Genomic DNA, 12,767 nt, shown 5'->3' with positions numbered 1-12,767 from the left:
CGGGGGCATTTATAAGACTTCCAGCTCAGAGTGACCGTGTTAATGGACGCCTCTGATGTGACAGTATATTTAACCTATATTGGAACAGTTTTGATGTACAGTAGCGTGACTTGGGGAATGAGGGTAAAATATGTGAGAAGAATAGAGGGACTTTATATTGCTTTATAATATTTAATTTAAGGTTTTGATGTATCTCAGGAATAATGAACATTTGAGTGGTGGTTCTGTAAAGATTTCCTCTCCGTTCCTTGGGATATCCCCTTTTCATTCATATTTATCTCTCTTTCTCTGAATCAGAACTTTAAAAAAGGATCTTAAAATGAGACATAATTGTTTTGTAATGAAAAATGTGTATTATTTCCACAGGAATGCTGAAAAGTTAAGACATTTCGACAGAAAGAATGCCAACTGCATGCAAAATCAGGCAACGAAGATGGAGGCCAAGGTCAAGTCGGCCAAGAAGTTACGGGACAACTCACGACCGACGGTGCTCTCCACCACACTTCACCTGTCTTGTGAACACAGCAGGAACATGCACATCAGGTTTGTGTGTGGGGCATGTGCTTCCATAATCCTCGTTAGCATGTTTCTGCTTTCCTGGAGGTCACATTTAAAATTCATTCTGTGTACCTGTGTCACAAGAACCTTGAATGTTCAAGCCACTCCCGTACAGAATCCAGGCAAGTGTAAAAATATTATCATTGATATTCTTCAACCCCTCCCTCTCCCATCTCTGCTGGAATATAAAACAAGTTTACATAAAACAAGGACATGGTAAAGCAGTAAAAGGAAAACAATACACTTAAATGTATGGAAAAGGAAAGAAAATTTCAACGGATGTCATGTATGAAAAAAAGAAGAAGCACGATAAATTTGTGAACATAAACGTGTCGATTGTCCACCATTTGACATTGCCGGCTGTAGGCCAAAGGGACGGGCAGCCATTGTGTCCATTTGTCCAGTCAAGAGGCCGCCCCCATTTATAGTCTCTGCCACCATCTCAATCCGAAATATCGCTTCATTGGTCATTGGTTGCCTGACCCTGCTGCACTTCTGCACTCCCTTAGCTCACACAGTACTTTCCATGACCCATTCAGAACTCAGGCATACTGAGTGGCGGGTAGCCATTTTGGATTGGCCTTTCCCGAGCCTGTTTTCCTCAGACAATCCCCAGTCTTGCCTTCCCGCACATGGTTCAAATGAACGACTGCGCCTCGTTCGATTGCCTGGTGTGTGGAGTGTGAGAAACCAGGGAAGTCGCTGAGGATGATGTGATGTAGTCGGTGTAGCCAAGGCAATGCCGAGTAAAGGGGCTCGATCTGAAGGAGCTGGACTATCTGAGTGATGAGAAACTTTTGCTATTTCCTCAGATGCAAAATCAATGGCTGTGAAGGCTTTCAGTAGATGGTTAACAGGGGGTGAAACTGGCCAGGCCATTTCAGGGGTTGAGCTGCTACCTAAAGGTGACACAGAAGATGAGCAGTCTTCACTACAGGCCCAAGCTGAGGTATCTCTCATATGATCACCACAGCTGCTTGAATTTGAGATTGAGCTTCCCTTTTGGGGATTTGAACAATGCTTCGATCTAAAAACAGGGTGTGACGGGAAGGTCAAAGCTACACTAGTCGTACCATTGACCTTCAGATCCTCAGACCGATGTTGTAGACGCCTTGTCGGGCATCCGAGTGCTGCCCGGTTCCGTACAATATATGCAACGATGAAGGTAAGAAGTGAGAATACAATGATGGCAGCGATACCCAAAACGACCGTTGCTCCCGCATGAGTGTCACCAGATCCCTCAGCACCTTGAGACCGGCAACCTGTGGTGGCAGTGCGTGTAGTAAATCGTGTGCAGCCAAGGGACCAGGAGGTTGCACTTTTGGTCTGGGAATCCAAGCCAAGGGCGATCACACAGAGGTCATAGAGGCTGCCAGGTGCAAGCTGCTTCACAACAAGCTTGTGCTCTGAAGAATCAACCATCCTGAAAGAAAACACACATGAATAAACACAACATACGTTGCCCGACACTAAATCATATATATATATATATATATGTGAAATGTTTGTTTGTTTCTTTGTGACCTTACTCCTCTGAGTTCCCAAGGTTAATCGCCACAAAACTTTATAGGATAACATTTTTCACCTTGATGCACCTAAATAGGGGATTCAAAGTCATTTCCTCATAATTCATAACTTATAAACATATGCTTCACCACTTGTAGCCATCTCCGAGGGTATATCCATATACACAAAACTTTATAAAAAGCCAACTTTTTCGGATTTCAACCCGGATACCTGCACAATTGGTGAGATGGTGAGCTCCGATCGTCATATATGTTAAAAGATGTGAAAAAATTACTGTTAATTAAGATATTACTATTCAGTCTGGTGTTGCCTTAGCGGTTAGGGTGCCGGCTTGGGATCCTAGGATCCTGAGTTCGAATCCTGGTTGATTGCTGAATTAACGATTGCCGATTGCTGAATCCTGGTCGAATGCTGAATTCTCTGCAAATGTCTGCTGCTCTTCTTCTGCTCCAATCGGTTCTTCTGATCATGTGCTTGTTTAAGTGGACATCTCTCTGGCCATTCTCAGAGAGCCTCCTCAGCGTCGACGAGTCTGGCATTTCATTCAGGCCGACTGGCACGGGCTGCAAGCAGCCATCAATCGTCTGGATTGGTCTCCCATCTCCACTGCCTCTGACATCAATTCTTCCTGGGAATTCTTCCAAAGCAAACTGCTCTCTCTCATGCACAGATTTATCCCATCTCGTCTTCAGTTGTCTTACCCTTCCTCCTGTCCATGGTACACTGAAGCTTGTGGTGAGGCAGTTGCCCTGAAACAACTTGCCTTTGCCTCTTGGAAGGCTAATCCAACTTAAGGCAATCTCAGTTCCTTCCACCAAGTTCGGAACAAGTGTGTGTCTACCCTCAGGAGTGCCAGGAAGCACGATCTCTCCACACTCAAGAATTAACTCTCAAACCTGTCTCCTTCCTCCAAATCCTGGTGGCATCTGGTCAAATCAGTTTCTGGTGTTTGTTCCCCCTCCATCCCCTCCCTCACCTGAAATGGCTACACAGTTGACACCGCACGTGACAAATCTGAATGCCTAAACTCTGTGTTTGCCTCAAAATCTTGTGTCCCAAACCCATCTCTCTGTTCCCACCTTACCCAGTCGAACCCAACTGCTCCTGGATTCTGTGTCCTTCTCTGTTGACAAGGTGGAGAAGTTTTTGTCAAATCTCGACTCTGATTCTGCAACTGGACCAGACGGCATCAGCCCACGGGTCCTAAAATCCTGCTGTGCCGCTCTATCTAACCCTATCTCTATTCTTTTCACCCTCTCTTTTTCTCAAGGTCATCTGCCAGCATCTTGGAAATCAGCAAACATTACCGCTTAACACAAAAAGGTGCAAAAATAGATCCTTGCAACCACAGACCAATCAGCCTGCTCCCAATTATCAGCAAAGTCGTGGAATCCATCATTGCCTCGGATATCAAATCCTTCCTCTTCTCCAATGGCTTGATCTCCGATCATCAATTTGGATTCAGACCAGGTCATTCTACTCTGGACATGTTGCTTCTGCTGTCTCAACAATGGAGGGAGGTCCTCAATGCCAAACAGGAAATCAGAGCGGTCTCCCGGGACATATCACGTGCCTTCAATACGGTCTAGCACCCAGCTCTGCTCACGAAACTCTCCTCCTATGGTAAACATGGAAATCTCCACGCTTGGCTTGCGGACTTCCTCTCTGGTCGTAGTCAACGTGTGGCGCTGAATGGATTTCTCTCATCGCCCCTTCCTGTTCTGGCTGGAGTTCCCCAAGGTAGTGTTTTTGGCCCTGTGCTTTTTTTGGTCTTCATCAATGATCTCTCCGACTCTCTGGAAAATCCTCTTTATCTCTTTGCTGAAGACTCCACTCTCTGCCGCTCAATTCCTCATCCCTCAGATCGGTAGCCTGCAGCCTCCTCACTCTCTGCAGACCTGGACAAAATCACAAACTGGTAAAACAAGTGGAACATGTCTTTCAATCCTGACAAATCTCACACTCTTACTATGTCTCTCCAAAAAGGCCGACTGGAAAACCCTCCCATCTACTTTCTCAACAATCTTCTTAAAGAAGTTCTGTCGCTCAAGCTTTTGGGTCTCACTATCTGCCATGATCTTTCTTGGGAAAACCACATTTCCAAGCTGGCCTCCAAAGCTAGTCGCCGACTGGGCATCCTCCGTCGTGCGAAGTCCTTCCTTGGCACACTTGAGCTCCTCACCACATACAAGGATTTCATCCGCAGCTCAATGGAATACTGTTCCCCCCTCTGGGCCGGTGCTCCTGCCTCACACCTAGCTCGGCTTCACGCTGTTGAAGCTAAAGCTTTCAGAATCATTGGAATCTCCTGCGATGAAGCTAACTCCGAGGGCCTTTCACTCACTGACCGCAGGCAGGTTTGTGGTATTTCTGTCTTCTACCGACTCCTCTCCGGCCTAGCTCCCCCGGCTCTGTCTGTGCTCTGTCCCCCAAATATTCCTACAGGTCGCACAAGATCTGCCAGCAACCCTCTTATGGTTAAACTGCCAAAATCTAGACTCTCTGCTCACCTTCACTCTTTCATTCCCTTTTTCTCCTGCCTCTGGAACAAACTCCCACACTCCCTTCAATCCCACTCCTCCCTCCAGGTCTTTAAAACAGCTGTTCACCACCATCTCTTATCTTCCCCCATCCAAAACCTTGATCTTTTCTACCCCCGCTAATTTACCCCAGATACACTTTTTCGAAATTCCAACTTCTTTCCTGGAAGTCCTTGCAGTGTTCATATGTTTTATACCTCTCCCACCTCCCCCCAAGCCCTCTCCGTCCCACAGTTCTCTCGATGTCCCTGCTCTCAAATGTTGTGTTTGTGTCCTTCCCCCTCTCTCCCCATTTTGTCAACCGCTCCACTTATTTTGTGTTTTATGTGTCGGTTTGACTTTTTGTGTGATTAATGTTAGCTCTTTCACGAGCCTCGATCTTGTATACAAAAAAACAAACAAAAAAAACACCAGGGGGGTTGACTCAACCTGTCATCCTTCCGAGGTCTGCAAATTAAGTACCAGTTCACTGGTAATTCCCTGTGTGTCGCAAGAGGCGACTAACAAGGTTGGCGACAGGAAGGGCATCCGGCCATAAAACGTTGCTTCAAAAAGGGGACCATGGTGCCCAAAAAAAGGCCAACCCCGCTCTGCGGGGAAAAATTGCTTCTAAAGCCGGTTCTAAGATGTTACAATGATCGGTAAGATCGGGGAAGAAGGAGTCACGTGATCATTCAAATGTGCTAATCATTGAAAAAACAAAAATAGTACAAACACAACCTATGCATCGATTTGAAGGTAATTTTACTGCTCATCTAACGATCAGCCAACCTTTGGGTTGTAAGGCCCACGTACCGAGCTTCACATCGGCACTTATACTCATATATAACTTTGCTAATTTGTGAAGTGGGCAGCACATCCTTGTTGACTGGCATGAGCAGACGGGGAGAGGTGAAGGTTACTCGGGGTTGCACAGCCAATCAAACAGCAGTCCGGATGTCCCCCTGGCGATTCGAAGAAAGAACTTGGGAGTGAGGACTCAACCGGTACGAGCATGCAAGAAATTTCAAAGACCGTCGGCCATTTCTTCTTCTTCTTCTGCCATTGCAGCACTTGGATGCCAACCCGGCAACACATGCTCTGTGGATGGGGGAATTTTGGGTCTCCTCTTGCAGCCATGCCAGCCATAATTATAAGCAACGAGACCTGTGCAGCATTTTTATACCTGACCCTAAGCATACTGGAATGGTATTTCATTTAATGAACACATGAACCATACCTGTGTGGAAGCTTTTATTTGGTATCCCTCCTTTACCCAGGTGTTTCCATTTTTTTGTCCACTACCTGTACATTTTCATATCCACAAATGATCACATCTCAAAGGCAATTGGTATGCACAGGAAGGAAATTTGGGATGGCAATTACTATTACTCTTTGGAAATCGGTGCAAGTTCTTCACGACTCATTTTTTCAGGATCAAACTGATGAATGGACTGGCAGTGTTAGGCATCACTAGTTGTTGAAGACATAGAGGGAGATGTGCCTTCTGGTCTTTGGCGAGAGGTAGATTATATAAATGTGATTAATTAATTTTTCCAACCCTGTTGCTATTACTCTTGCCATCACAATACCACTCTGGAAGTCATACGTAGTAATCGTGCAGCAACTATGCATCGCAGCGCAGATTACATTCAACTGGTGCGAGTGGCAGGGAATTGGAATCACAGACAGCTTGCCTTTTTCTCTCTCTCTACAAGATCGAGGCTCATGGAAGACTTCCGAGACCAAGTATATTTAATGCTATTCATTTAGAGACTATAAAAGTAGTGCTGACTACTGAGCACATTTGATAATTTATTTTCTATCGTGACTAAGATTAATACCTAGGACCTTATTCAGCATTAAGTATAGAGCAATGGCGTAGTTGTACTTTTCTGTGAATTACAAGGACATTCTAGAGTACAATGAGACAAATGAACACAGCATATGAGCTTTGAACCTGGGATTCCAGAATAATGAGTATTGGGATTGATAGGAATGATAACCGGAGAATCGTATTACTTTATCATCAAACGTCAGAGATTTTAAACAGATGAACAAATCCATCAACGACAAGATGTACTTTTTTTTTTTTGTATACAAGATCTAGGCTCGTGTAAGAGCTTGGATCAATCACAAAAAAAAATAAACGGACACACAAAACATACAAAAAAGGGAGCGGGAGACAAGATGGGGAGAGAGAGGGAAGCACACAAGTACAACAGTAGAGAAGAGGGACATCGGGAGATCTGTGGGAGGGAGGGAGAGGTATGAAACACATGGACACTGCTCGGACTTCCAGGAAAGAAATGTCGGGATTTCAATTTAAAAAAGATTTTTAAAAAAGAAGTACTTTGTCTTATATACTTTATCTTGCTGCGTAAAATCATTATACCTGGTGATATAAATGTACAGTTATGGATTGACAGGATAGCTCAGATGTGGATAGCTCACTCCTGAGTTGTTTATGATTCAGGTTTGATTCCTGACAGAATGATACCTGACTGTAATCTGCAGTACTATGATGATTTATCGACAGACCCCTACCGCCTCACCCTTCCTACCCCCCACCCGGACCGATAGGATAGCCTGGAGGTGCACACACTCAACTCCAACCTGTCTAGCGAGGGGTCCAATCCCGAACAAGCTATAAACCGTCATTCCAGTGTTTCGCAGGCAGAGTGATTCGTCAATGTGTGTGCCATCCCTCGGATGGACGTTAAGCCGGCTATCCTGTCTGCTCGGATTAATTCGTGGATGTCAAAGATCCCACAGCGTCGTTCACGAAGGGTAGGCGAGCTGTCGCCGGCACGCTGAACAAATTCCGAATTTCTGGTCTAACCAGCTGATGGCGAATATGATCATCAGACCCAACGTTTTCAAGATGGCAAGCAGCCCATCCAATGCGCATGCGTGAACGTTAAATACGTCATGGAAGCTTTTTCATGAAAGCCTTTCAGACTTGGAATTTGACTCAATTTCTTGCACTAGGATTATCGACGAATAATCCAATCGCTTTTGGTCATGAAGCGGTAAATGCAGAATCACATTTCACTGAAAAACCCGAGTACCTCTTGCCATGAATGATTCTCACCTGTATGTTGTTGTTGTTGTTGTTTCCCCACGTGACTTTCCATTTATCAATGGATCAGTCAACCAATTGGATCAACAAAATGTATTGTTGATCCTGAAAGCAGGAACACTGCACATACCTTGCAATCTACCTGCATGTCAGGTGTGTGCAATCAACACGACTCGTCTGGGTTCGATTCCCAACCCTGCTATAAACCTCCATGCTGGTGCTTTGCGAGATATTGGTGTTACATCATTAAGTGTACAGGGTACATGTGCTCACATTTACCCGCCATAATCTTCAGCACGTGCAGCAGCATCACCATGACTCCAAAAACGATGCAAACCAGGAGCAATGCAGGTTGCTCTTCCTGATTCAAGCCAATCAGATTCAATCCTTTTCCCCTGACCCTTATTAAAGCGAGACAATAGTAAATTAAATCATTCCCACTGTGCGTGTCCTTATTGTGGCAGGTGTGCGAGCGTGCAGCGGCGTTCAGCCACCAGGTACATGTAATGATTAAGAATATTGTTCTAAAGCTTCCCTCATCCTGTGAACTACTGCGACTAATGCAGGCGATGCTTATTTATCATGGGACTGATTTATCCTGTTAATGCCGTCTTGATTCAGATATACCTGACGTATAATATGTAGAGCGATACCTCTGGGTAGGCCTACCAAAGTGAGTCTGATCCCGTTGAAACACAATTGCACTTCTCAGCAAATTGATACCGATTCACGGTTCATGGCCATTCACCAGGTAGCCCCGAATGGCCATTGCCTTGCAGGTCGAGTGCAACTGCAATTTGAAAAGACAGGTACAAGACCGGTACCTTCGTCGTCAGGTAACCCCAAAGCCGTTCCACCACCGCAGAACGACCTCTCCACCTCCACCGTTAATTTGAAGCCTCAAAAACGAAGCCATAATACTGCGAATACAGGGAAACCACGAGAGGAGCCTCAAAAACGAAGCCATAATACTGCGAATACAGGGAAACCACGAGAGGAGCCTCAAAAACGAAGCCATAATACTGCGAATACAGGGAAACAACGAGAGGAGCCTCAAAAACGAAGCCATAATACTGTGAATACAGGGAAACAACGAGAGGAGCCTCAAAAACGAAGCCATAATACTGCGAATACAGGGAAACAACGAGAGGAGCCTCAAAAACGAAGCCATAATACTGCGAATACAGGGAAACAACAAGAGGAGCCTCAAAAACGAAGCCATAATACTGCGAATACAGGGAAACAACGAGAGGAGCCTCAAAAACGAAGCCATAATACTGCGAATACAGGGAAACCACGAGAGGAGCCTCAAAAACGAAGCCAGAATACTGCGAATACAGGGAAACCACGAGAGGAGCCTCAAAAACGAAGCCATAATACTGCGAATACAGGGAAACCACGAGAGGAGCCTCAAAAACGAAGCCATAATACTGCGAATACAGGGAAACAACGAGAGGAGCCTCAAAAACGAAGCCATAATACTGCGAATACAGGGAAACAACGAGAGGAGCCTCAAAAACGAAGCCATAATACTGTGAATACAGGGAAACAACGAGAGGAGCCTCAAAAACGAAGCCATAATACTGCGAATACAGGGAAACCACGAGAGGAGCCTCAAAAACGAAGCCATAATACTGCGAATACAGGGAAACAACGAGAGGAGCCTCAAAAACGAAGCCATAATACTGAGAATACAGGGAAACAACGAGAGGAGCCTCAAAAACGAAGCCATAATACTGCGAATACAGGGAAACAACGAGAGGAGCCTCAAAAACGAAGCCATAATACTGTGAATACAGGGAAACAACGAGAGGAGCCTCAAAAACGAAGCCATAATACTGCGAATACAGGGAAACAACGAGAGGAGCCTCAAAAACGAAGCCATAATACTGCGAATACAGGGAAACCACGAGAGGAGCCTCAAAAACGAAGCCATAATACTGCGAATACAGGGAAACCACGAGAGGAGCCTCAAAAACGAAGCCATAATACTGCGAATACAGGGAAACAACGAGAGGAGCCTCAAAAACGAAGCCATAATACTGCGAATACAGGGAAACAACGAGAGGAGCCTCAAAAACGTAGCCATAATACTGCGAATACAGGGAAACAACGAGAGGAGCCTCAAAAACGTAGCCAGAATACTGTGAATGCAGGGAAACAACGAGAGCAGCTTCAAAAACGAAGCCATAATACTGCGAATACAGGGAAACCACGAGAGGAGCCTCAAAAACGAAGCCATAATACTGCGAATACAGGGAAACCACGAGAGGAGCCTCAAAAACGAAGCCATAATACTGCGAATACAGGGAAACCACGAGAGGAGCCTCAAAAACGAAGCCATAATACTGCGAATACAGGGAAACAACGAGAGGAGCCTCAAAAACGTAGCCATAATACTGCGAATACAGGGAAACCACGAGAGGAGCCTCAAAAACGAAGCCATAATACTGCGAATACAGGGAAACAACGAGAGGAGCCTCAAAAACGAAGCCATAAAACTGCGAATACAGGGAAACCACGAGAGGAGCCTCAAAAACGTAGCCATAATACTGCGAATACAGGGAAACAACGAGAGCAGCCTCAAAAACGTAGCCATAATACTGCGAATACAGGGAAACCACGAGAGGAGCCTCAAAAACGTAGCCATAATACTGCGAATACAGGGAAACAACTAGAGCAGCCTCAAAAACGTAGCCATAATACTGCGAATACAGGGAAACCACGAGAGGAGCCTCAAAAACGAAGCCATAATACTGCGAATACAGGGAAACAACGAGAGGAGCCTCAAAAACGTAGCCATAATACTGCGAATACAGGGAAACCACGAGAGGAGCCTCAAAAACGAAGCCATAATACTGCGAATACAGGGAAACAACGAGAGGAGCCTCAAAAACGAAGCCATAATACTGCGAATACAGGGAAACCACGAGAGGAGCCTCAAAAACGAAGCCATAATACTGCGAATACAGGGAAACCACGAGAGGAGCCTCAAAAACGTAGCCAGAATACTGCGAATACAGGGAAACCACGAGAGGAGCCGCAAAAACGTAGCCATAATACTGCGAATACAGGGAAACAACTAGAGCAGCCTCAAAAACGTAGCCATAATACTGCGAATACAGGGAAACCACGAGAGGAGCCTCAAAAACGAAGCCATAATACTGCAAATACAGGGAAACAACGAGAGGAGCCTCAAAAACGTAGCCAGAATACTGCGAATACAGGGAAACCGCGAGAGGAGCCTCAAAAACGAAGCCATAATACTGCGAATACAGGGAAACAACGAGAGGAGCCTCAAAAACGAAGCCATAATACTGCGAATACAGGGAAGCAACGAGAGCAGCCTCAAAAACGAAGCCATAATACTGTGAATGCATGGAAACCGCTAGAGCAGCCTCAAAAACGATGCCATAATACTGCGAATACAGGGAAACCACAAGAGCAGCCTCAAAAACGAAGCTATAATACTGTGAATACAGGGAAACCACGAGAGCAGCCTCAAAAACGATGCCATAATATTGCGAATACAGGGAAACTGCTAGAGCAGCCTCAAAAACGAAGCCATAATATTGCGAATACAGGGAAACCGCGAGAGCAGCCTCAAAACCCATGCCATAATACTGCAAATACAGGGCAACCGCTAGAGCAGCCTCAAAAACTAAGCCAGAATACTGCGAATACAGGGCAACCGCTAGAGCAGCCTCAAAAACGAAGCCATAATACTGCGAATACAGGGAAACAACGAGAGCAGCCTCAAAAACGAAGCCATAATACTGCGAATACAGGGAAACCACGAGAGCAGCCTAAAAAACAAAGCCATAATACTGCGAATACAGGGAAACAGCTAGAGCAGCCTCAAAAACGAAGCCAGAATACTGCGAATACAGGGCAACCGCTAGAGCAGCCTCAAAAACGAAGCCATAATACTGCGAATACAGGGAAACAACGAGAGCAGCCTAAAAAACGAAGCCATAATACTGCGAATACAGGGCAACCGCTAGATCAGCCTCAAAAACGAAGCCAGAATACTGCGAATACAGGGCAACCGCTAGAGCAGCCTCAAAAACGAAGCCAGAATACTGCGAATACAGGGCAACTGCGAGAGCAGCCTCAAAAACGAAGCCATAATACTGTGAATACAGGGCAACCGCTAGAGCAGCCTCAAAAACGAAGCCAGAATACTGCGAATGAAGGGAAACCACGAGAGCAGCCTCAAAACCCATGACATAATACTGCGAATACAGGGAAACCACTCGAGCAGCCTCAAAACCCATGACATATTACTGCGAATACAGGGAAACAATGAGAGCAGCCTCAAAAACGAAGCCATAATACTGCGAATACAGGGAAACGACGAGAGCAGCCTAAAAAACGAAGCCATAATAATGCGAATACAGGGAAACAACGAGAGCAGCCTCAAAAAGGAAGCCATAATACTGCGAATACAGGGAAACAATGAGAGCAGCCTCAAAAACGAAGCCATAATACTGCGAATACAGGGAAGCAACGAGAACAGCCTCAAAAACGAAGCCATAATACTGTGAATGCATGGAAACCGCTAGAGCAGCCTCAAAAACGATGCCATAATACTGCGAATACAGGGAAACCACGAGAGCAGCCTCAAAAACGAAGCTATAATACTGTGAATACAGGGAAACCACGAGAGCAGCCTCAAAAACGATGCCATAATATTGCGAATACAGGGAAACTGCTAGAGCAGCCTCAAAAACGAAGCCATAATATTGCGAATACAGGGAAACCGCTAGAGCAGCCTCAAAAACGAAGCCATAATACAACGAATACAGGGAAACAACGAGAGCAGCCTCAAAAACGAAGCCATAATACTGCGAATACAGGGCAACCACTAGAGCAGCCTCAAAAACGAAGCCATAATACTGCGAATGAAGGGAAACCATTAGAGCAGCCTCAAAACCCATGACATAATACTGCGAATACAGGGAAACCACTAGAGCAGCCTCAAAACCCATGACATAATACTGCAAATGCAGGGCAACCTCAAGAGCAGCCTCAAAAACGAAGCCAGCATACTGCGAATGAAGGGAAACCACTAGAGCAGC

General features: G+C 45.5%; 1 protein-coding gene across 1 annotated transcript in view; it reads right to left on the bottom strand.

Moving 5' to 3' along the window:
* Nucleotides 1–337: 337 nt before the first annotated feature.
* The window catches only part of LOC137436231 (leucine-rich repeat and fibronectin type-III domain-containing protein 4-like), a 462,955-nt gene continuing 450,525 nt past the window's right edge, over nucleotides 338–12,767 (bottom strand). The window contains exon 5 of the mRNA XM_078765965.1: nucleotides 338–1,981. Coding sequence (XP_078622091.1) covers nucleotides 1,069–1,981 — 913 coding nt within the window. The 3' untranslated portion in view covers nucleotides 338–1,068. The remainder of the gene's footprint in view (nucleotides 1,982–12,767) is intronic.

The sequence above is a fragment of the Myxine glutinosa genome, chromosome 11, assembly GCF_964187855.1.
Source record: "Myxine glutinosa chromosome 11, kmMyxGlut1.1, whole genome shotgun sequence".
Taxonomy (NCBI): Eukaryota; Metazoa; Chordata; class Myxini; order Myxiniformes; family Myxinidae; genus Myxine; species Myxine glutinosa.
Note: the sequence above shows the minus strand (reverse complement) of the source record. Positions and strands in the feature narration are given on the sequence as shown.